General features: G+C 41.6%; 1 protein-coding gene across 1 annotated transcript in view; it reads right to left on the bottom strand.

Annotated features, from left to right (window-relative positions):
- ADGRG4 (adhesion G protein-coupled receptor G4) overlaps positions 1-24,123 on the bottom strand; it is a gene marked incomplete at both ends in the record, with an annotated part of 71,604 nt that overhangs the window by 21,383 nt on the left and 26,098 nt on the right. The window contains 15 exon segments of the mRNA XM_082864413.1: positions 6,415-6,533; positions 8,288-8,420; positions 9,612-9,704; positions 9,707-9,774; positions 11,298-11,341; positions 15,828-15,898; positions 16,250-16,547; positions 16,595-17,121; positions 17,124-17,408; positions 17,411-17,519; positions 17,524-17,763; positions 17,767-20,805; positions 21,016-21,054; positions 21,058-21,158; positions 21,161-21,619. Coding sequence (XP_082720539.1) covers positions 6,415-6,533; positions 8,288-8,420; positions 9,612-9,704; positions 9,707-9,774; positions 11,298-11,341; positions 15,828-15,898; positions 16,250-16,547; positions 16,595-17,121; positions 17,124-17,408; positions 17,411-17,519; positions 17,524-17,763; positions 17,767-20,805; positions 21,016-21,054; positions 21,058-21,158; positions 21,161-21,619 — 5,625 coding nt within the window.

Below are 24,123 nucleotides of genomic sequence, written 5' to 3'. Positions count from 1 at the left end.
TGTGGCACACGACAACCCTCCCAACTTAGTCTAAGAGATGTAGTTTTCTGGAGTGAAAAGGCCAAAGTTGGAGAAACACACTGCGACCCAGGACTGAATTAACCTGCTCTCTGGCTTCATTTCCTTGACTTAAAAATGGCGGCTGTTCAGGGAAAGGAAGTACACCATTGCTCGCTCTTCCACCTTCTGGCTCTAGGCTCCAGTTGTACCTATTTCACTTCTGAACCTTTACAGAAGCCGTGTCCTCTGCCGGAGACACTCCTCCCTCCTTTCCTCACCCTTTTTCATCTTCTAGCTGGTACTCAACCTCGGGTCTCAGCTGATGCCTCTCCTACAGCTGGCCTTTCCTGAGCTCCCACACAGGGGTAGATGGCATCCCCGTGCTTCCAGAGCCCCTGTGCTGTATTGTACTTGCCTCGTGCTTTGTCCCTCTCCCCGAGGACTGCCCGCGAGTGGAGGGGTGGAAGGGGAGGCACGTGTTTTCCAGGAGTGGTGTCTTATCAACGATCCTTAAGGTAGTATGTTGTAATGACAGTTAAGATTTTGATTAAAAGATGTTAGAAGAAGCAGTGTGAAAGCAGGGCTGTGAGACTCAGAACTTGGGTGGGGGATGGGATGTAGTTTAACGGTGGCATCTCTTGTAAGTGCTTACTCCCCCAAAACAGTGGCCCAGGTCCCAGCCTCAGGTCACCCCCTTCCATGTGAGAACCTCCCCCCACCATCCAGCACCACACAAGACACATAGTAGGAATTTAATAAATATTTCCTAACTGAATAAATAACTGGGTGAATAAATGAATAAACTGTGTCACCTCCAGCAGATAACTGGGTGAATAAATGAATAAATTGTGTCACCTCCAGCAGGGCCCTTCCCCTCTCTGGGTCTCAATATCCTCATTGGTAAAATGAGGAGATGGGACACGATTAATTATAAGGACCCTTCCGGTTCTGAAATTGATGGTAGGCTACTTCTAATCCTCCTTCATCTAGCACTATGACGTCTGAAGGCTAATTTTGGCAAAGATCTTTAATCTCTTTCAGTGGAAGGTGTTAGTGAATAAAAATGACTTATTAGGTGTGAAATCTATGCAAAACAGGTTTATCTTTTATTCTACAAAACAAGCACAGCTCTCTGAAGAAAGGAGAGAAACTAAGACTAAAATAATGGCATCTGAGATGATACAGAGAAATTACAAGCTCACCAAAATGGCCTGAGTGCTATGAACCACATTCTTAATTTTTATTAAAATTATTTGTTCATTAACTGGCCTGTCCTGGGTCCAACCTATTATTTCCATTTAAAAAAAAAAGGTCTAATAAATATATAGCTACTGAAAACCTGTTGGGTACCTAGCCTTGTGCTAGGTGCCATGAAAATAAAACATGCCTGAGCCATGATATATGCCACAACCTCCTTGGGAATACCAATCTAGAAGCTAGGCAGAGGTGTAAGACAAGAATACAAGCAGGGGGGTGAGGACAAGAGCAGGGACTCATGAACTCCAGGCAAACTTCCTGGGTGGAATTTGAGCTAAGCCCACAGGAACAAATAGAATTTAGATAGAGGGGGAGCAGTTACGGAATTCCAGGAGAACTGAGCATCATACAGACATAGCTAGAGATAATGTGTTATATTTGAGTTGGTATGTGGTATGTTTAAGCTGGCTCAGTACAACCCCCCCCAAAATAACTCTGTGAAAATTTGACCATTAGAAATTCATTTCTTTGGATAGCATCCTTAGAAAATGCAAACACACCCAGGTATTAACGTATGAACCTCTTAAATACTTGAACTTTGGAGTCAGACATCCTGGGTTTGATTCCTAGCTATGCCACTTCCTAGCTGTGTGACCTTGGGCAAAACTACTTAACTTCTTTGTCTTAGTCTGTTAGGGCTGCTATAACAAAGTCCAGATTAAGTGGCTTATAGACAACAGAAATTTATTTCTCAAAGTTCTGGAGGCTGAAAGTCCAAGATCAAGATGCCTACATGGTTGGGTTCTAGTGAAGGCTTGCTTTCTGGTTGATAGATGGCACCTTCTTGCTGTGTCCTCACATGGTGGAAAGGGTGAGGGTGCTCTCTGGGGCCTCTTTTATAAGGACATAATTCCCATTCATGAGAGCCCCAGCCTCATGACCTAATCACTGCCCAAACGACCCACTTGCTAATACCATCACCTTGGGGGTTAGGATTTCAACACAAGAATTTTGAGGGGACACAAACATTCAGATCACAGCACTCTTTGAGTCTTGGTTTCTTGTGAGAAGTAGATGAGCTATTAAGTGTAAATAACAACAATTAATAGCGATCAACAACGTCATGCAGGGGCTTCCCTGTTGGCGCAGTGGTTAAGAATCCACCTGCCAAGTCTGTCATACAGAGTGAAGTAAGTCAGAAAGAGAAAAACAAATACCGATGAATTTGGTAAAGTAGCAGGATACAAAATTAATGCACAGAAATCTCTGGCATTCCTATACACTAATGATGAAAAATCTGAAAGTGAAATCAAGAAAACACTCCCATTTACCATTGCAACAAAAAGAATAAAATATCTAGGAATAAACCTACCTAAGGAGACAAAAGACCTGTATGCAGAAAATTGTAAGACACTGATGAAAGAAATTAAAGATGATACAAATAGATGGAGAGATATACCATGTTCTTGGATTGGAAGAATCAACATTGTGAAAATGACTCTACTACCCAAAGCAATCTACAGATTCAATGCAATCCCTATCAAACTACCACTGGCATTTTTCACAGAACTAGAACAAAAAATTTCACAATTTGTATGGAAACACAAAAGACCCTGAATAGCCAAAGCAATCTTGAGAATGAAAAACGGAGCTGGAGGAATCAGGCTCCCTGACTTCAGACTATACTACAAAGCTACAGTAATCAAGACAGTATGGTACTGGCACAAAAACAGAAATATAGATCAATGGAACCGGATAGAAAGCCCAGAGATAAACCCATGCACATATGGTCACCTTACCTTTGATAAAGGAGGCAGGAATGTACAGTGGAGAAAGGACAGCCTCTTCAATAAGTGGTGCTGGGAAAACTGGACAGGTACATGTAAAAGTATGAGATTAGATCACTCCCTAACACCATACACAAAAATAAGCTCAAAATGGATTAAAGACCTAAATGTAAGGCCAGAAACTATCAAACTCTCAGAGGAAAACATAGGCAGGACACTCTATGACATAAATCACAGCAAGATCCTTTTTGACCCACCTCCTAGAGAAATGGAAATAAAAACAAAAATAAACAAATGGGACCTAATAAAACTTCAAAGCTTTTGCACAGCAAAGGAAACCATAAACAAGACCAAAAGATAACCCTCAGAATGGGAGAAAATATTTGCAAATGAAGCAACTGACAAAGGATTAATCTCCAAAATTTATAAGCAGCTCATGCAGCTTAATAAGAAAAAAACAAACAACCCAATCCAAAAATGGGCAGAAGACCTAAATAGACATTTCTCCAAAGAAGATATACAGCCTGCCAACAAACACATGAAAGAATGCTCAACATCATTAATCATTAGAGAAATGCAAATCAAAACTACAATGAGATATCATCTCACACCAGTCAGAATGGCCATCATCAAAAAATCTACAAACAATAAATGCTGGAGAGGGTGTGGAGAAAAGAGAACACTCTTGCACTGCTGGTGGGAATGTGAATTGGTACAGCCACTATGGAGAACAGTATGGAGGTTCCTTAAAAAACTACAAATAGAACTACCATATGACCCAGCAATCCCACTACTGGGCATATACCCTGAGAAAACCATAATTCAAAAAGAGTCATGTACCAAAATGTTCATTGCAGCTCTATTTACAATAGCCCAGAGATGGAAACAACGTAAGTGTCCATCGACAGATGAATGGATAAAGAAGATGTGGCACATATATACAATGGAATATTACTCAGCAATAAAAAGAAATGAAATTGAGCTATTTGTAATGAGGTGGATAGACCTAGAGTCTATCATACAGAGTGAAGTAAGTCAGAAAGAGAAAGACAAATACCATATGCTAACACATGTATATGGAATTTAAGAAAAAAAATGTCATGAAGAACCTAGGGGTAAGACGGGAATAAAGACACAGACCTACTAAAGAACGGACTTGAGGATATGGGGAGCAGGAAGGGTAAGCTGTGACAAAGCGAGAGAGAGGCATGGACATATATACACTGCCAAACGTAAGGTAGATAGCTAGTGGGAAGCAGCCGCATAGCACAGGGAGATCAGCTCGGTGCTTTGTGACCACCTAGAGGGGTGGGATAGGGAGGGTGGGAGGGAGGGAGACGCAAGAGGGAAGAGATATGGGAACATATGTATATGTATAACTGATTCCCTTTGTTATAAAGCAGAAACTAACACACCATTGTAAAGCAATTATACTCCAATAAAGATGTAAAAAAAAATGTCAAGAAGGTATATCTACATAAAGTGTAGTTACTACAATAAAATAAAATTAAAAGAAGAAAGAAAGTAGATTGGAGGTTTCCAGGGGTTGGGGGGAGGAGAGAATGGAGACTGACTGCTAACATGTATGGGGTTTCTTTTAGGAGTAATTAAAATGTCTTAGAATTTGTGGTGATGGTTGCAAAATCTAGCAAATAGACTAAAAAACACTGAATTGTACACATTACATGGCTGAATTTTGTGATGTCAGTACCTCCATAAAAAATTTTAACTACATTGAGATTAACTTATACTTATCAAATCAAGATCCTAAAATCTGATAGCATGCTGTGTCGATTTGAAGATGTTCTGAAACAGGCACTTTCACACTTTGCAAGTGGGAGTATAAGTTGGTGCAATTATTACAGAGAGCATTTTGACACCATCAGAAGTATGATTTATTTGAAAAGACACATGCACCCCAATGTTCATAGCAGCAGTATTTACAATAACCAAGACATGGAAGCAACCTCAAAGTCCATTGACAGATGAATGGATAAAGAAGATATAGTATATATATATATAAATATATATATATATAAAAAAAACAGAATATCACTCAGCCATAAAAAAGAATGAAATATGCCATTTGCAGAAACATGGATGGACCTAGAGATTGTCATACTAAGTGAAGTAAGTCAGACAGAGAAAGACACATACCATATGATATCACGAATATGTGGAATCTAAAATATGACACAAAAGAACTTACAAAACAGAAACAGACTCAGACTTAGAAAACAAACTTATGGTTACCAAAGGGGAAGGGGGAGGAGGGATAAGTTAGGAGTCTGGGATTAACAGATACAAACTACTGTATATAAAATATATAAACAACAAGGTCCCTCTGTATAGTGCAGGGAACTCTACTCAATATCTTTTAATAACGTATAATGGAAAAGAATCTGAAAAAGAATATATATATTTACACATGTATAACTGAATCACTTTGCTGTACATTTGAAACTAACACATTGTAAATTAACTATACTTCAATTTTAAAAATACTAAAAGAAAAAAAAGGAAAACCATTAAAAAAATTTAAAAATAAAATAAAAAATACTGAAAGAAATAAGACAAATAAGAAAAAAGTGAAATGATAATGTAAAGTCTAGCTTTATCAATTCAAAAAAATTTTGGCATAGCAAATAAAAGATAATTTATCTTAAAGAAAAGTATGACTGACCCAGCAATTCTACTTTTAGGAATTTATGCTTCAAGCATACCATACTTACACAAAATGACACATGCATGATATCCATTACAGCAGTATTTTAAAAGTAAAGTGTAATTATCAAGTTAAATTACCATCCGCAGGCAACAGGTTAAAGAAATCAATTGTAGCATATTCATGCCGTTAATACAACTCAGTGAAAAAAAGAATGTATATTATATTATCATATACTAGTATGATAATATCTGCAATATAATGTTAAGAGGAAAAAGCAAGGTGCAGAACAGCGTGTATAGCACGCTCCACTTTGCATACAAAAAGGGAAGAAGAATACACACGCACACACACACACACACACGCATTTCCTTACAGATGCATAGATATCTCCTTGGATACTAACTGAATGGCTGGGGTTAGCAGTGGGAGGGAGAGGTTTCACTGCATACACTTCTTTATTTTTTCAATATTGAACTATATGAAGTATTACCTATTAAAACTTTTAAAAAATTAAAATAAAACAAAAAATAATTAGCCAACAATTATAAAATAAAAAACATTATAAAACAAAAAACACTGACCGTTCTGACTTCTCATGCTCCACTCCCACCTCCACCAATGTAACTACCTCGTTTCTGAAATTGGATTGTTGTCAGGTAGGTTTTTCTGCGGGTGGTTTGCCTGTACTCTCTCTGGTCTCAGGTCAAGTAGACAAGCTAACTGAGTTCCATTATTTCTCTAATGTGTACAGAACAGTCTTACCGTCACTTATTGTAATATTAGCAAGGTCCACAATCTTATTAGGAAGCGCTTGAAGCAATTTGCATTGTTTAAACTTTGGTTTTTCCCAGTGAGATTTGCCAGTGTTGATACTGATTGAGCTGAAAAAGAGAGGAGAGATAACAAAAAGCTTCATGGTTGGAAGATGAGGCCAGAATACTTTGAAAGCGAATGGTGAAGGAACACGGTGTGTCCTTGGCATGCCTCCCCTTTGCCCATTCCCAGCCTCCTGGCTGAGATAGCAAAGGTCGTAGCCCAGTGTTTGTACAGTGAAGAAAACTTTGCTCTTGGGGAGCAAGTGAATCTAGGGTCCCCATGCAGGAGGTATAAACAGGCAAGAGGGGCTGAGATGGAGCAGGACCACATCCATCGGACCGAGAGTCCAGGCAGAGATTTTTGCCCCTCTGGACATGACTCCTACCCTCACTTTTGCCCCTTACCCTCATTTGAAGAGGGAATTCCTGTTAGAATTGTGGTCTCTATCTCAGCATATTAATTTACTCAAGGCAGTTAGTATAGCACCCTCTGTGACTCACTGGCCTTCATCATCCACCCTCCACTATGCCCCATCCAATGCAAGCCAGTTCATTTCAAATCAGCTAACACGTTTATTGGGAACCTTCTGTGTTCTAGGACTGGTAGTAGGTACTACAGACAAACAGGGCAAGGTCTCGTCCCTTGAGGAGCTTGTAACTTGGTGCTTTGAGACTGTAAATGTAACTACATGTATTAGGCAAGATATGAGATGGAAAAAGTGTAGAAACAAAACAGAATCTGTTGAACCATCAATCAAGGAGAACTTATTTGCAACTTTTGAGCTGAGCTGGACGCTAAAAGGACAGAGATGGAGGAAGTGTCCCCCACTCCTCCAACCAAGCAGAGCAAACAGCACAAGCAGAGAAAGAGACGCAAGTCCAGAGTGGCAATGGCCCTTGTTGGCTGGAGTGCATGTTAGGGAAAGGAGCCTGCAGGTCTTGAGTACTTTAGGGGTTTGGACTTAATTCTTGAGGCAATATGGAACTGGAGTGGGAGATTGGAACGATGACAGCCATACGTTAGGAAAATCACGCTGGTGGAGTGTAGCTGGGGGGGTAGTGGGCAGTTAGAAGGCAAGGAGACTACTTTAATCGTAGGCACCCAGGGAGTGGCAGTGGGGTAGGAGGAGAAAGGGTAGATGTGAGCTCTGATTATGACCACAAAAGCTGCATGACTTGCTAAGTGATTAGATGCAGGCAGGAAGAGGTAGGACCCAGTCCAAGACGTCACCCTCCAAAAGAGAATTTTTAAGCTTTTGTCAAAACCTGCTGCCCCTCTGGCCTGCCCACTTAAGTTAATGGCATAAACCAGTAGCAGAGAGTAGGAAAAGAGGGGCTGATGATTTTAAAAAGGAAAATGTTAAAGTCAACAATAGAAGAGTGATTTAGTAAATTATTATGGCCCATCAACGAGGTAGCTTCTGAGGCAGGTTTTTGAAAAAGTCATTAAGAAGATGAATGTAAAGCATGGAAAACGTTTGATAAACCATTGAGTGAAAGGGTGAATGACATTAGTGCTATAAGGACGGTGAATACCACTACATACAATTTAAAGGGCATACGGTGAAAGGCCAAAGGGAAAAATACGACAACTTAAAAACAGCTGTGTTCAGGTCGTGGGATTATGGGAGCTTTTTTTTTTCTCTTCTGTTTTGAAATTTTTTCTGGAATGTTATTATATGGCATGTGTATGCTTAAGTAGGTCCACAAGGTAAAAGAAAGAAAGGGAGGGAGCATGCTCAGATGACATGGAAACCTGCTCCCAATTAAGCAGACCTTTATGTATCTGAACTCTCAATTAGAACTCGGCTGGTACATACCAGATTCTAGTAGCGTTTCCATCCTGATTTTTTATGCATCGAGTTTGGGCTGTCTCGGTAGGGTGGGTTAAGAGCCACTTATATGTCCCTTTGTATTTAGAGGCTGTTTCTTCAGCTTTGCACTTTCTGGGCTCTACAGAGAAAATGTATGCACATTTGAAAGGGCAAAAGGCACTTAAAAGTTTCATGAACATCCATTATCACCCAACATTATTACCCTGCACCTAAACATCAGCTAATAAAAGGGGAAAGTTTTCTACCAGGCAATTTAAACCAGGCTGAAAATAACATTAAATGGAATCTTTTTTTTTTTTTTTTAAATAAGGCTCCCAGTACGATCTCACATTTGGTCCTTTGCCTTAAAACTACCACTTGATGGGCCAGTTTTTCTGCTTTGGCTCTATTAAAATGGTACATAGGCATTGAAAAAAATCAAGCCACGCAAAGGAATGTAGAGTGAAAAATCAAATCAGTCCCCACCTGTCGATTGCCTTCCTTTTGAGTGGCAGTTGTTAATAGTTTGAGGTGCAGTGACAGGAGGCTAAAGGCTGGCTTCTTTTTCTGGTGGCGCCTCCCTTCTTAATGGGCTCTGGGGTGGATTTGGTTTTAGTAAACTCAGTGTATTCGTCATCGGTAGTACAGACCAGGTTGCTCTGTTCTCTTGTTGATGCTGACGGCAAGGTTTTGCTGCCAAGTGTTGTCACATTAAGGGAGACATGTCCTGAGCTAAGTTTATGTGGTAAGGTCCCAGGGTTTTTTTTTTTTTTTTGTGGGGGAGGTAGTTGTTTTGGCCACGCCACGCGGCTTGCAGGATCTTAGTTCCCCGACCAGAGATCGAACCTGGGCCCACGTCAGTGAGAGCATGGAGTCCTAACCACTGGACCACCAGGGAATTCCCAAGGTCCCAGTTTTTACTGACCACCCACGAGGTTTATGACCCTGATTCCGGAAATCAGGGTGGCCGGAGAAGCGGGCCAGCCAGCCTTGCCCAACCATCCCAGTTTTCTCTCTTAGTGAGGATGTAAGACGCCTTCCTCTCCCTCTCTGGTGTATTTAAGCAAGAGAAACAGTCCGCCCACTCCATTGATGAACTGGCCACTGCTAATATCCAGAGCAGATCGATGGTCTTGGTAACCCCTCTGGCACTCGTTTTTAAAGCTCTTCCAGGTAGAAAGGTTGCCAGGGCAAGATGAGCACTGAGGCTGTGGAAAGGAAATTGAAGACAGTTTCTCTCCCCCTCTGAAGGCAGAATCTCTTACTATGTATGCATTTGGAGCTTTATAACAAAGAGTGAATTTATATGGAAATACCCAATGGAAATTACCTAGTTTTTTCACTGCAACGTGTTCAGACTTTACTAATAACGTCAACTGATCTGGTGTGAAGTTTCCATGAGTGAGGTTGCCATGTATTTTCTTTTGATCCTGCTAATCAATTTGGTGGGCACTAAAGAAGAGTTGGCCTTTATGATGACCTGACAAGCACAGCTAAAAAGAAGAGCAAAAAAAAAAAGATGTTGGAGTTATGGCCACAGAGTGCAACTTGGCCTGCGTTGCAGCTGACTTAATTAGTAGTCCATAAATGTCAAGCATTTTACAGCTATTAAGTGGCAAATCTTAAGAAATGATGGAAGACAGCATATTGAAGTCATCTGATAAATTTTCTTGTATCCAAAACAAACAACTCAAAACCCATTTTCAAAAGAACAGTCAGCAACATTTGCATTATGTTGAAATTGACTAGCTGTGCGATTTCTAGGAGTTTGTGATAATTAATAGGGAAGATGGAGTACTCAGGATTTATTACTTCAGAGAAAACCTTTTACCCTTCTGGTCTCTAATTTACCCATCATTACCGCAATAATAAGGCAAACAGGCACATGCTCAATTAGTCTATAAAGCTGCGTTCTGAAGAAGGCCTATTTCTATAATAGAATAATAATGATAATAACAGTAGCCAACATTTGTAGAGCTCTTGTTCTGCATGTTTCAATTCATGTTATCTTCACAAGAACTTTATGAGGTAGTGCTATTATTATCCCCATTCTACAGATGAAGGAACTGAGCCTTAGCCAAGGTCACAAAGACCTAATATTTCATTTCGGAATATTCTGTCTACTAAAAGATATGTTATGAAAGAATAGGGCTGTCCTTAACCTCGATCTCTATAGCGAGGTCCTCAAACATTCTAAATTCCTCTGCTCCTCCATTACTGAGCACATTTCAGATTCACAAACGTACCTATGCCTTTTCTCCATTTCCATTTGTAGATACATCTTTTGGAAGAACACATTTCCTATATTTCCTATCAGCTCTTGAAAGTCAGACGTGCCTGTGTTTACCTAAAATTTCTCTCTACGTCCAGTCGAAGTCATGCCCCCCCCCACCCCGCGACTGATCCATATTTGGTGAAGTCCCTGTTCATCCTACCCATTCCACTGGTAGACTATCTTCTCAGCTTTCATCTTCTCAGTCTGAAGAGGACTCTTCTTTTTTAACCCTCTCCTCTTGCTGCAAGAGTAGAGCAGACCCTCTACCCTTAGCACCCTGAACATTTTAATGACCTTTCCATGAGCCTCCTATGGCTATATGTCCTTCTTGGGCTGCATCGAGCAGACCAGCAATAGCCAGTGTTCCGGGAGGAGCCAGACCACGAGTCTGAACAGGACCGAAGCTGCTTTCCATGTTGTTTTTCAATTTCTCTGCTCAGTATTTCCTGGACTTTTTTGATGACAATAAATGCTTTATTGACCTATCCCCAAATTATGACCACTTTGGACCCCATTTTCTCTTCACTACAAAGAGGCAGCAGGCAGGCTGTTAGGCTGTGCCGTGACCAACAAAAACAACTTATTTCGTGAAGGCAAGAGCCCATTTACAGCATCTGTAAAATAACCACCAGGTACTTTGATCTCCTTCTGACAACTCTGACCAACAGGCTACACATACAGAATTAAATGGAAGGAAAATCAGAACTAAATGTACCAGCTACGAATAAACTCAGCTCCTACCTGTATGGTACATGGGAAATTGTAGCCATTCCTTGCCCTTCTCTCTGTTTCAAATAACGCAAAAGAAAAGTACGTAGTCACTGAAATCTTTAAACAAACATCACAATTGACTAGGGGGCTTATCGTTAACAACCACGATCGTAATTATACTTTACATTTATGTAACCCATTGCCATCTAAAAATCACCTGCAAAAACATCAATGCATTCAGTCCTGACACCAACACTGTAGGGTAGGTAATGCAGGGGTGGTCACCCCATTTTCTAGTCTCACAGAACTTAAATGATCTGCCCAGTATCCCACAGCTGATGGCTCACAGGATTTGGATCCAAACATGGCGATGATAATTTTAACACTAGCAAGATTTCACTGTACTCTATGTCCTGTGCTAAGCACTGTATGTAAGTTAGCCCGTTCCATCTTTCCAACAGCCCTGTGAGGAATGGTGATATTATTATCCTCATTTTACAGATGAGGAAACTGAGGCATAGGAAGTTTAATTAAGTTGCCCAAGGTCTCACAGTTAGGAAGTGGAAAAGCAGAGATTCTAACCCAGGCAGCCTGACTCTGGGGACCATATTATCACCAAAAGGTTTTTACATCTATTATTTGACAGGAATTTTACTTATGTGATGTTATCTATACTGTGTTCAATCTTTAAATTCTGACTCAGGTATTTACAGAGGGTATTTTAAATGATGGCAGATAATTTGGAATGCACTGTAGGCTTGACTGTATTTTGTATAGTCAAAATATTTGTCTCAGATTTAAACACCTTAAACCCTGGGCGCATACTAATTCTTTCAGAATCTAACATTGTAAAGCTTTGAGGCACTGGAACAGATGATGGAAGATAGTTTTGTCACACTCTGGATTTATTACGTGAATGCCTGTCTTGCAAACAATTGTGTCACTCTTGGAAAAACCAGGCTTTTTTGCCAGATGTCTACAACCAAGAAATTCCATTTATCATTTACAATCCCCAAATCATTCCATACTACTGTAGCCCCCAAAATGTGCCTCAAAAAACTACCACATAGACAGTTCAGAAAAGCAGAGGATGGTTTTCTTAGTGGCTTCTTGTGCAGATCCCAAAGAAAGTAATGTAATTTGACCCTCAGTTATCACAACTGAACTTTGCCTGATAATATACCCTTGAATGGAAGAGCTATTTAGCTATATCTAATCAGGTATAGGATGGGTCGCAAGTAGATTTGTTTTGAAAAATTACTTACAAACGTTCGATCCATGGTTATTTCTTCCTCAGTAGTGTCTCTGTACCAAAATCATCAAAAAATTATAGAAAAATGAAATATAGTACCAAATACATGAGGGAACAAGTTCAGGAGAAAGACAACTCAGGCAGAACAGTAACATCCACCAGCTTGGAATTCTCATAATACTAGGGCTCTAAGGAGACACTTTAAAAGAGCTGGGTCATTATTTGCACACCAAAATGGTGGTAAGACTTTGCTTCAGCAATCCCACTTCTAGAAATCTATACCAGCCGGGGTGTATAAAATATATATACTAAAGTGAAGTAACTGAAATGTCCATCACTAAGGTAATTGGATAAATACACCAAGGCACACCCGTACAAAAGAATTCTACGTAGTCATCAAAATGAATAAGCTAGATCTGTATGTATTGGCCTGAGAGGATGTACATGAGGTATTCTAAAACAAGAAAAGAAAGTTGTAAAACAGTATGTAGAGTGGGAGCCCATTCTCTTAGTAAACACATGGCAACATATCTAGAGAAATATATAAAATAAGCTGTTAACCAGAGTAGGTGGGGAAAGGCAGGTTTCTGAAGATTTTTGCTATCCATGCTATATATTTCTGTAAAGCTCTAAGATTTTACAATGACCACATATTACCTTGGTGATAAAGAAAAATCATAGACACAGTTCTTTAAAAGAATGTTGTATACTCCAGACATTTCCAATTTTCTTTTAATAACCTATCGTGGATTTACTTCCATTACATTCTATGAACCTTCTTGAACCCATTTGTGTTTGAACACGCAAAAGAAACCAAAATCCCAGGGTATGGAAGACAGGCAGTCACATTCAATGTTTTAAAAAATCAGCTTACTATGGTATACCAGAACCATGCTTATTTTTCAAAGGGATTCTTCTGGATGTCCCTTTGACAGGGGGCTAGTATACGTGCAGGGCAGGAGCAGAGAAAATAGTTCTCAGATGACCAGTTGCCTTTGTCATGGTCTTCTGGATACTACTCAGTGCCTGCCAATTTCACTGCAATCACCTCTCCAAATCTGTGCCCCAGGCAGGTCTTGAACTAACCAGCGTTCCTTACTCACTTTAAACATTTCAAGTTCCCTTGGAATTTCTAATTCCTGAAAGTGCATTATCCAAAAGTAAAAGGCCTTATAAATCCTCATGCAATGGCCATCCCTAGCCTTTCATCCCTTTAAGACATGATTTTTTTTTCCTTAAGTCACACAATCATAGCATATTAAAGCTAAAAGTGGTATTAGGGGTAACTGAGTCCAATTCTACTGTTTCCCCTATTTACTTTCTTCTGTTTTGCTCTCCCATTGGCTTTATACTCTACAGTAATAATATAAACTTCTTTCTCATTCCAAAGAGAACTTACACTCAGAAGGGAAGATGAAACTCAAAATGCAGCAGTCTCTAAATCTCAGACAAAAACAAAGGAAATCCCCTCGGGATAGAAACAGACCCACAGTGGATGACACTCACATACCTGCTTTTAATTTGAACGGCCAGATTAGCAAGGACAGATTCACTGTCCTGAAATATAGAAGTCAACTGTAAAAGATAAGACATATCAGTTTGAGGACTCCTGCTGCTCTTTCTTAACCCAGCAGCGTTACCTGAGATGATGTGATCATTAAGCTGCATTCATTATTTCAGTTGGTTCAACATCTCCATCTCTCCACTCAGCTTTTCAATTTACATTTTACCTATTTTTATGGGCTGAACTGTGTCCCCCCCAAATTCATGTTGAAGCTCTAACCCCTTCATGTGACTGTATTTGGAAATAGGGCCTTTAAGGAGGTAATTAAGGCTGAATGAGGTCATAAGGGTGGAGCCCTAATCTGATAGGACTGGTGTCCTCATAAGAAGAGGAAGAGACACCAGAGATCTCTCTTTCTCTGCGTGCACACACACAGAAAATGCCATGTGGGAGGACACAGTGAGGTGGCCATCTACAAGCCAAGGAGACACGCCTCACCAGAAACCAACCCTGCCAGCACCATGATTTTGGACTTCCAAGCTCCAGAACTGTAAGAAAATAAATGTCTGTAAAATAACATACACATAACTGAACCACTTTGCTATACACCCGAAGCTGACCCAGCATCGTAAGTCAACTATACCACAATTAAAAAGAAAACGAAAGAAAAGCCTGTCATTTAAACCACCTAGTGCATCATATTTTGTTATGGCAGCCCTGGTGGATGAATACACCCCCCCCCCATTTTCAAGCACTTATAATCATGTCGTATATACTTGAAAATAAATGCTGATGGGGAGAGAGGGAAAACAGACATCATCATTTACTGTTGGTGGGAGGTCACTTAGTGATAGCTATTAAAATGTGAAACATTCATGTCCTTTGATCCAGCTATTCCAGTTCTAGGAATTTATCCTACAGAAATACTCAAGTGCCCCCCAAATTTATTGCAAGGGCATCATTGTCAACATTGTTTCCAAATAGAGAAAAAAATAGAAACAACTTAAATGTCCACAAAAAGATGCCTGGATTAAAAAGAAATACTGCAATACAACGATCCAGTGAAATCCTGTTAAAGTATATGAGGTAGATCTATATTTACCAGCATGAATGTGCTCAAAGATACAGGGTTAAGTGAAAAGAAAGCAAGTTGCAGAATAGCGTAATTACTGATTCTAATTACTTTTGTAAAGGAACACACATGTATCACTGTTATTATATGTATAGAAAAAATCTGAAAGAATATACTTTAAACTGGTAAGAGGAGTTAATACAAGAAGCAATATCAGGGAGGATATTTACTTTCTGGGTTTCAGATTTTAGTCTCTGAATTTTTTACATATTACTCTTATCATCAGAAAAATGTAAGGATAACTGAAACATCTCTTATGTAAAAGAGAGAAGAAATGAAAATGCAGAAAACAAAAATATTTTAAGTATAATGGCATACGCTATGTTATCACGGCTCTCCTAGGTTCCCCAAATAGGGAAATTTGGCAAAGACCCAGAATTCATGTCAGTGGAGGGAAATGCACAGTTCTAAACCAATTAAAATAATAACATCCCATAAAAGCTTTTAGCATTTGCACTATGAAAGAGAGACCTCATACATCCTCATGGTGTTGATTACAGAGTGGATAAATTTGCAGCAAAAATAATCAAAACCAATTTGCTGTGAAATGTATTATGGGTAGAAAAAAAGTGTAGCCTAGTTTTAATCTACTCAGTCATATATTTTCACGTATTTTTTATGTAGCACAAATATTCAAAAGATTATTTACCAATTTTTTGCAAATTCTTTTACAACCCTGGTAATAGGGATCCTTAGCTCTTCATCAAAGACAGAGAAGCTCATTTCAATATTGTAGAAGGAAACTGTAATTAAAAATAAGGAGATTAGGGCTTCCCTGGTGGCGCAGTGGTTGAGAGTCCGCCTGCCAATGCAGGGGACATGGGTTCGTGCCCCGGTCCGGGAAGATCCCACATGCCGCAGAGCGGCTAGGCCCGCGAGCCATGGCCGCTGAGCCTGTGCGTCTGGAGCCTGTGCTCAGCAACAGGAGAGGCCACAACAGTGAGAGGCCCACGTACCACAAAAAATAAATAAATAAATAAGAAATACCTGTACCCTTCTTTTTACCTTTCTGCCTTCAGAGAACTGGCTCCCTTGGAGAACACACATCCCATTGTGCATGCATTCTGTGATGCCACATATATTGCGGAACATACCTTTGGACTTAACAGCAATTGGTGAAGTCAAAGTTTCCATAGATAAAAAGGAAGGTGTGGAGTCAGGCCAGGTTGTCTCAAAAGAGGAAGATGGTAGTGAAGACACAGTTGCTGTAGAAGGATGTGTTACTCCAGTGGGTATGAGTGGAGATGGGGCTCCAGTAGCAGTGGATGTAGTAGTGGCTATATTTAGAACGGAGTCCTGTGTGGGCTTAGGAGGAACTAATATCGGGGATGCTGATGCAGCTGGGATTCTGCTCCACGTAGATGTTGTTGTAGGGCTAGGTAGAAGCATAGCACCAATAGACCGGGTGCGGTCAATTCAACCATTCAACCATTATTAACCATTTGGGATGTAGGAGGAAAAGAAGTCTTTGGAGTAGAGAACTCGGCTTCAGTACTTTGAGGTGAAAACAGAAATGATGTCAAAGAGGGTGGAGCTGTACTAGATGGAATCCAGGGAGGGTATGAAACAGGTGCATTCACAGACGTGGCACCTTTTGTCCCTGCTGTTGAAGTATTTTCTGACAAGGAAGTCATCTTTTCTGCACTTGAAGAATGGTAAGTGGTGGCTTTTACACTTTTTGTGGGTCCAGGAGTGCTCTTAAAGCCAGTCAAAGAGGGGGAAACCTGAATATTCAAGGAAGTGTGGGGATTTTCTGAGGGAGTAGATGAAAGCACACTTTCAGGGGTGGCAATTCTGGAATAAGTATTTGTGAGAACCGTTACTTTACCACTGCTTACAGTAGACAGAGAGCTATTAGTAATCCCAGAGACTATGCCCAGAGTGGAGACCTCATATTGTTGTGATGGTTGTTGTGTTGTTGATAGAAATGGTGAAAATGTGGTCTTTGGAATGGAAGAAATAGCTTCATGTTCTTAGAACTGAGTAGAGGAGAGGCAGGCGTGCTTACGAATGTAGTCACTAGCCCAGCCATTATAGTGGTCAGAATAGTTTTCACAGATGGAGAAGTTGGCTCTGTTGGGGAGGATAAGGATGTAGGTGTGATCCTGGAGGACACCTCGGTTATTTCTGAAGTAGTGAAAGCACAGGAAGCCACAGTGCTTTTTGAAGTAGACCCAGCATATGTCACAGGTGTGACATCCAATGTCGATGTTTGCACGGTCATAGAAGGCCTGGGGGTAATTGAAGACAATAAGTATAGAATGATCCACCCATTGTGGAAGCATCAGAAGCAACAGCAGAAGGTGGAAGCGCAGAGTCATTAGCTGACATTGAGGACATCTCAGCCACAGGCCCAGAAGTGGCTACAGAGGCTTTTCAAACAGTCTGCGAGCACTGTTTTAGAAGATTCAGTCATTAGTACCGTGGGAGTGTCAGAAGCGCTTTTGGAGGTGAAGGCAGTGACACTAACTGGTCGTGGGGACCTCTGGTAGATGGGAATGGACGTTGCCATAGCGGTTTTCCCAAGAAGTGCTGTAGGTACATTTGGAGCAGAAAGGGCTGTAGCGATCCTGTCAGGAGACATAGTTGTAAAATTGGCATTAGATAGTCAAGCTGTGGAAAGAGACGGAGTCTCAGGGGAGGTCTGTGTGCTTTCAGAAATAGGAGAGGCAACTGAAGACACCTCAGGTTGAGTCCTAGATGAAAGCAAGTGTGAAGGAGCTGTGTTATTGTTTACAGGATTTGATATCCTGGTTGTCCCAGAAGTTATGGTATCTGCAGATGAAGTATCCTGGCGGTGTGAGAACGGGTGAGTCACAGAGGTAGTGCTTACTACCTTTTTCTCAGTCCTGGGAGTATATACTGAGAGGGCACTCATGCTCTCTTTTTCAGGAGACAAAAGCGTGGTCATTGTCAGAGCTTGTGAAGGGAGAGCTGTTTTCCCAAGACTGGGAGGCGTTTCTGAAATGTGGACATCTGCTGTTGAGGTAGGTGGAGTGTGCGTGCTCCCAGAAGTGGGAGATGAAGTTGGACTCTCATTAGGTGGAGTCACAAATGGAGTCTCTGAAAGTGAATGTGTTTGGTGACTGGAAATTTTCGTGCCCTCAGCAAATCCTGTGTCTGTCATTTCCGAGGATGAAGTACTGTGGGAGTCGGAAATAAGAGGATTCTTTGATGAGGACATTTCTGTCACCTTCAGAGTTCTAGGGGTCTTTCCCAGGGAGGTGGTCATCCGCTCCTTGTCAGAAGATAAGGTAGAAATGTCAGTCACTAATAAGGTGGGGACCAGTGTGTTTACAAGATGTGTGGAAGATTGAGAAATGTGACCGTAGAGTGAAGTAATAAGCTTGTTGGTAGAGATGTGTGAGGGCATAGTGTCATCAACAATGGAAGCGTCTGTGGTGCCGGTAGCCAAGCTAACAACGTGTCCACTACCACTGAAAGTGTATGGAAAGCTGAGAGCAGGGGTAGAAGTCTCCTCCACTTGAGCTACGGGTTGGGTTGCTAATGGTGTAGACATAGTTGAGGTTACATGAGTGGAGGACACAACAGGAGTGTTGTCAGGGAGAGCTTTAGAGCAGCCAAGAGTGGGTGTGGAAGGGGTTACTGTGTCAGCTGACGGGGACAGAATGGTGGTCTCAGCCTTAGTTGCCACAGGAGTGGGAGGCCTCAGGGAGGGGACTAGAGTTTCTGTCAGAGAGGGAACCGCCGTGGGTGTCATCCTGACAGAGATCCCTGTGGCCTCTGAAGTGGTGTGGATGGAGTCTCTGTGGGAAGGCACGGTACCACTGGTTGTGGAAGTGCTCTGATCCAATGGCGCCATCGATGCTGTGGTCACTGCAGCTGATGACAGAGTTGAGATATCTGAGGGCAGAGATGTGGAGGAAGCCCTGGCCAATGTAGAAGGCCCAGGCATGGTAACCTTAGTCTCCTCAGACAGCACCATAGAGGTGACAGCAGAGACATTAACCGGCAGTGAGAACACAAGGGTAATAGGCACAGGGGTTGCTGAGGAATGCGTGGCTATAGGCTGTGGAAACAAGGCACCAGCAGTCAAGGACATAGCCGTCCTGTCTGTAGGGATAGTGGCAAAACTCATCCTCAGTATCCTTGTGGTGGAAGCACCCAGGGGTTCAGAAAATGTCTCTGTGCTCCCACAAGTGGGAGATGGGGCTGGATTCCCCTCAGGTAGAGTCTCTGAAGTCCAATGTGCTGTGTAGATGTGGGTGGAATTAAAGATTTCTGTAGTTCCATGAGGTGAATTCTTAGGCGTGGTTTTCACCGATTTTGTAGAAAGCCAACTTTCTCTCACTTCAGTAGTTGCAGTTGTATTATCCAATTGGGTAGTCAGCTTCTCCATATCAGGAAGTGGGGAAAGAGATTCACCTCTTGCTTCCAGTATCGTTGCAAATGGAGAAACCTCGGTTGTCGCTGCTACAGTCGATTTTCCCTTAAGAAAATGGGAAGTGGTTTCTTTCCTTGTCACAGCAGTTCTGAATCTTTGTGCTGTTGCAGACTCTGCAACAGGGGCTATTGTCTCTCCAGATGCAATTGTACCATTTGTCTCTGTTTGCGTGTTCTCAGAAGCACTCTCCTCAGTAGAAAAATTTGGTTCAACATAAGCAAGGGAAGATATTCTATCTACTGGTGGAACAACTGTCTCCCTTGGTGTTGAAAGAAGTTCATTTCCAGCTACTGTGGACATAGAGGTGGGTTTTAGTAGTAAGCTGGTAAGTTTACACTCAGGCAGTTTGGTTACAGATGTGGCTCCAGAAACTGTGGAGAAATTAGCAAACCACGGAGATGTCAATTTGGATAGAACTGCTGTATATCTGTCGGTAGTAACATCAGCGGTGGTAGTGGCCTCACTCTCTATGGATGCTTCTGGTTGGATGATAATATTAGCAGTTGTGGATGAATGCTCTGTATTAGAAGTACTCCCATGGAATGCTGATGTCAACAGGGTCTGTTCTGGCCTGGAAGTCCAAATGATCTCATTGGTGGAGGATAGATGGTTATCTTCATCAGTTACTGATGTGGGACCAGACTCAGACACCTTGGATGTGGAAGCTGATCTAGTGGAAATCAGAGAAAGCATGTTTTCACCACCGGGGGGTGTATTCTGGGTATATACTGGCCCAGTGATTGTGGGGTAAAGCATAGTTCCAGCCACTGTAGGTGCAAGTGTGATCCCAGTAGTCAAGGCTGCATGTGTAGTCTCAGCATCAATAACTGTCTGTACACTCTGAGCTCTGGTGAATGGAGAGGATGTCCTAAAAGAAAGGGCCACGGAAGAGGCCTCTTTTGGCACAGAGGTAGATATTGTGCCCTCCACTCTGGGTGAAGAGACATCCTGGAAATTTGTAAATGCCGGCTCTGTTTCAACTGTTCTTAGCGCAGGTGTCATTTCAATAGACCTAGTTGAATAAACTGTAAAGGGTATTTCCGTATCAGTTGTTGCCAATGTGGATGCCGTCTGATTTCTAGGAAATACAGAATCCACTGGAACAGCTGTGGAGAGGAGCACAGACTCAGGTGGCAGTGCTGATGCAGTCCCAACGTGAGTAGTTGTAGCTGAAGTCTGGTCCACCGTGGACTGAGGTACACTTCCAGCAGCTGTAGATGCAAGAAACTCCTGGCTAGGGCTTCCCTGGTGGCGCAGTGGTTGAGAGTCCGCCTGCCGATGCAGGGGACACGGGTTCGTGCCCCGGTCCGGGAAAATCCCACATGCCACGGAGCGGCTGGGCCCGTGAGCCATGGCCGCTGAGCCTGCGCGTCCGGAGCCCGTGCTCCACAACGGGAGAGGCCACAACAATGAGAGGCCTGCGTACCACAAAAAAAAAAAAAACTCCTGGCTAGCTGTGGAGATAGGGAGAGCCCCCATACCTGTGGATTTGGGTCAAGATGTTGTAGACATGGATGTCGACTCAATAGATGAGAATAAATATGTTGTCCTCCTAACAGCCGACTGAGATCCAGTCACTGAAGTTTTGAATGTAATTAACTCTTGGTAAATCCAGATGTGTACAGAAAACTAGTAGCTACTGTTGGATGAAAGATCTCAGTAGCAATGGATTCAGCCATTTTTGTTGTCCTTGTGCTCTCTGAAGATGGGGATTTACTTATTTTCATGGAATTGGCAGTAGGGCCTATGGAGGTACTCTTGGTAGACAGAGCAATGACTGCTGAAGTAGACGAAATGTCTGCTGCGCATGTAGCTGTCTCAGCTATGGATGTCTTTTTAAAAATTGGTGCAGTCATTGTTTCCAGAGGTGGAGATGTTGTATTGGAATACGATCTGGTTGTATAATCAGTTGCAAATACAGGCATGCTTTTAGACTCCACGGTAGAAGAATAGACCGTCTTTTGTGGTTTTAGTCCAGTAACTTGGAGTGGTGTTGTCAAATCTATTTGCTGTGAAAGAGTTGTAGTTGTTTCCTGAATTGCTATATTTTCAGAAACAACTGAAAAATTACAAAGCATGTGTCACTTTGGATTCAACTTTAGAAGTCAGAGACAATTTAAGAAACAGCTCTATAATGGTTTTTCACATTTTTAAGAGGAGATAAGTATCAGATATAAATCAGATCATGTGATTACAGCTGACCCTTGAATTATAGGGTTTGAACTGTGTGGGTCCACTTACACGCAAATTTTTTTTCAATAGTAAATACTACAGTACTACACAATCCACGGTTGGCTGAATCCTCAGATGCGGAAGAGCGGATATGGAGAAACCACAGACACAGAGGGCCAACTATAAGTTGTAATGGGGGGACTTCACTGGTGGTCCAGTTGTTAAGTCTCTGCGCTTCCACTGCAGGGGGTGCAGGGTTTGAATTAAGATCCCACATGCCACGGGGCGCAGCCAAAACAAAAAAATTGTAACGTGATTTTCCCTGCTCTGGAGGGTTGACATTCCTAATCTCCACATTGTTCAAGGACCAACTGTACTTGATTTTTCTTTCTTTCTTTCTTTCTTTTTCTTTCTTTCTTTCCTTCTTTTTTTATTTCTTTCTTTTTCTTTCTTTCCTTCCTTCCTTCCTTCTTTCTTTTTTTTTTTACTTGGTTTTTCTTAAGATGATTTTCTACTTTCCACAATCTATATATGGTTCTCATAATGCCCTGGTTAAGTAACAGGTAGAAGGATATCCATTCCATCGTGTCTCCATAAAAAAATATAGGCACTCCTAAAAGAGGGGTGCATACTAGAGTAGCACACTGAGTGAGAGGATTAACTTTGGGAAATGAACCAATTTCTTGAATGACCAGTGGTCAAACTTGCTTAAGAAGAAATAGATGACTTGAATGGTCCTATATCTATTACAGAAATTGGATTGTGTGGTTAAAGTCTTCCAAAAAAAGGAGGACCAGCTTTGGATTCAAATAGATGTATTTTTAAATCCTGGCTCCCTCATTTATTCATTATGTAATTATGGACTAGTTAATTAACCTCTCTGTGTTTCAATTTCCTCCTCTGTAATGTGAGATAATAACACCGACCTTAAAAAATTGTTTTGAGAATTGAGTTAATGCATGTAAAATACTTAGCATAGCACCTGGCATATAGGAAGTGCTCAAAAAATGATTAACTGTTGTCAAATGCCTATTATTCATCTCAGTACTATAAACTGAAAATGTTTTGATCTGGGACCCCAAGATTAAAATTTCTTTAACATATGCCATTTATGTATATATATTTACCAATAATGTATACATATGTATAATAAATTTACATGATGTACATTATAAACATACTCAAAATATGCCAAAAGAATATGATAGGGCTTCCCTGGTGGCGCAGTGGTTGAGAGTCCGCCTGCTGATGCAGGGGACACGGGTTCGTGCCCTGGTCTGGGAAGACCCCACATGCTGCAGAGCAGCTGGGCCCGTGAGACATGGCCGCTGAGCCTGCGCATCCGGAGCCTGTGCTCCACAATGGGAGAGGCCACAACAGTGAGAGGCCCGCGTACCACACACACACAAAAAAGAATATGATAAAAATAAATATAAACAGAAGTTTCACAATATTTTCTTCCTGCATTCTAATATAATGATGGGCACAGTCACACAGGAGGATGAATTAGTATGTCTATAAATTCATGATCACCAACTTCAAATAAGCTTTTCACACTGCCCATCTAGCCTACCACTTTTCTCTGGTCAATTTATGCTCCTACTCTCTGCAGTAACTACTGAAAACCTTCCCCAGTCTCAAACTTTACCCTCACATGTTTATCAAGTAACCTTTTCCTCTTATTTCATAGGAAAAAACAAAGGAAGTCATCAGGTAGAAACTTAGCTGTGCTGCCGTCTCAGAAAGCTGACACCAACAGTCATCCCTCCTTTCCCTAAGGAGCCTTCCCCTTCCTGATTTAAAACATGTTCCAGTCTGTTGCAATAAAACATAAAAAACCCCGGGCTTCCCTGGTGGCGCAGTGGTTAAGAATCCGTCTGCCAATGCAGGGGACACGGGTTCGAGCCCTGGCCTGGGAAGATTCCCACATGCCGTGGAGCAACTAAGCCCGTGTGCCACAACTACTGAGCCCATGTGCCACAACTACTGAAGCCCACGTGCCTAGAGCCCGTGCTCTGCAACAAGAGAAGCCACCACAGTGAGAAGCCTGCACACCGCAACGAAGAGTAGCCCCTGCTCGCCACAAATAGAGGAAGCCACGCACAGCAACAAAGAACCAAAGCAGCCAAAAATAAATAAATAAGATTTTAAAAAATCCACATCCTTCTGCAGGTACTGCCCTGTCACTCTGCTCCCCATCACACCCAAACTTCTTTAAAGAAAATTGATCTCTACTGGCTGTCTTCATGCTCCCCTGACCCATTCTTTAGCCCACAGTAATCTGGCTTCTGCCATCATCATTCAACTGAACAGCACTCACTAAGGCCACCAATGGCCTCCATGTAGACAAATACAATGGATACTTTTTCAGTCCTCATCTCACTTGACCTT

This window comes from Leucopleurus acutus (assembly GCF_964270905.1).
Source record: "Leucopleurus acutus genome assembly, chromosome: X".
NCBI lineage: Eukaryota > Metazoa > Chordata > Mammalia > Artiodactyla > Delphinidae > Leucopleurus > Leucopleurus acutus.
Note: the sequence above shows the minus strand (reverse complement) of the source record. Positions and strands in the feature narration are given on the sequence as shown.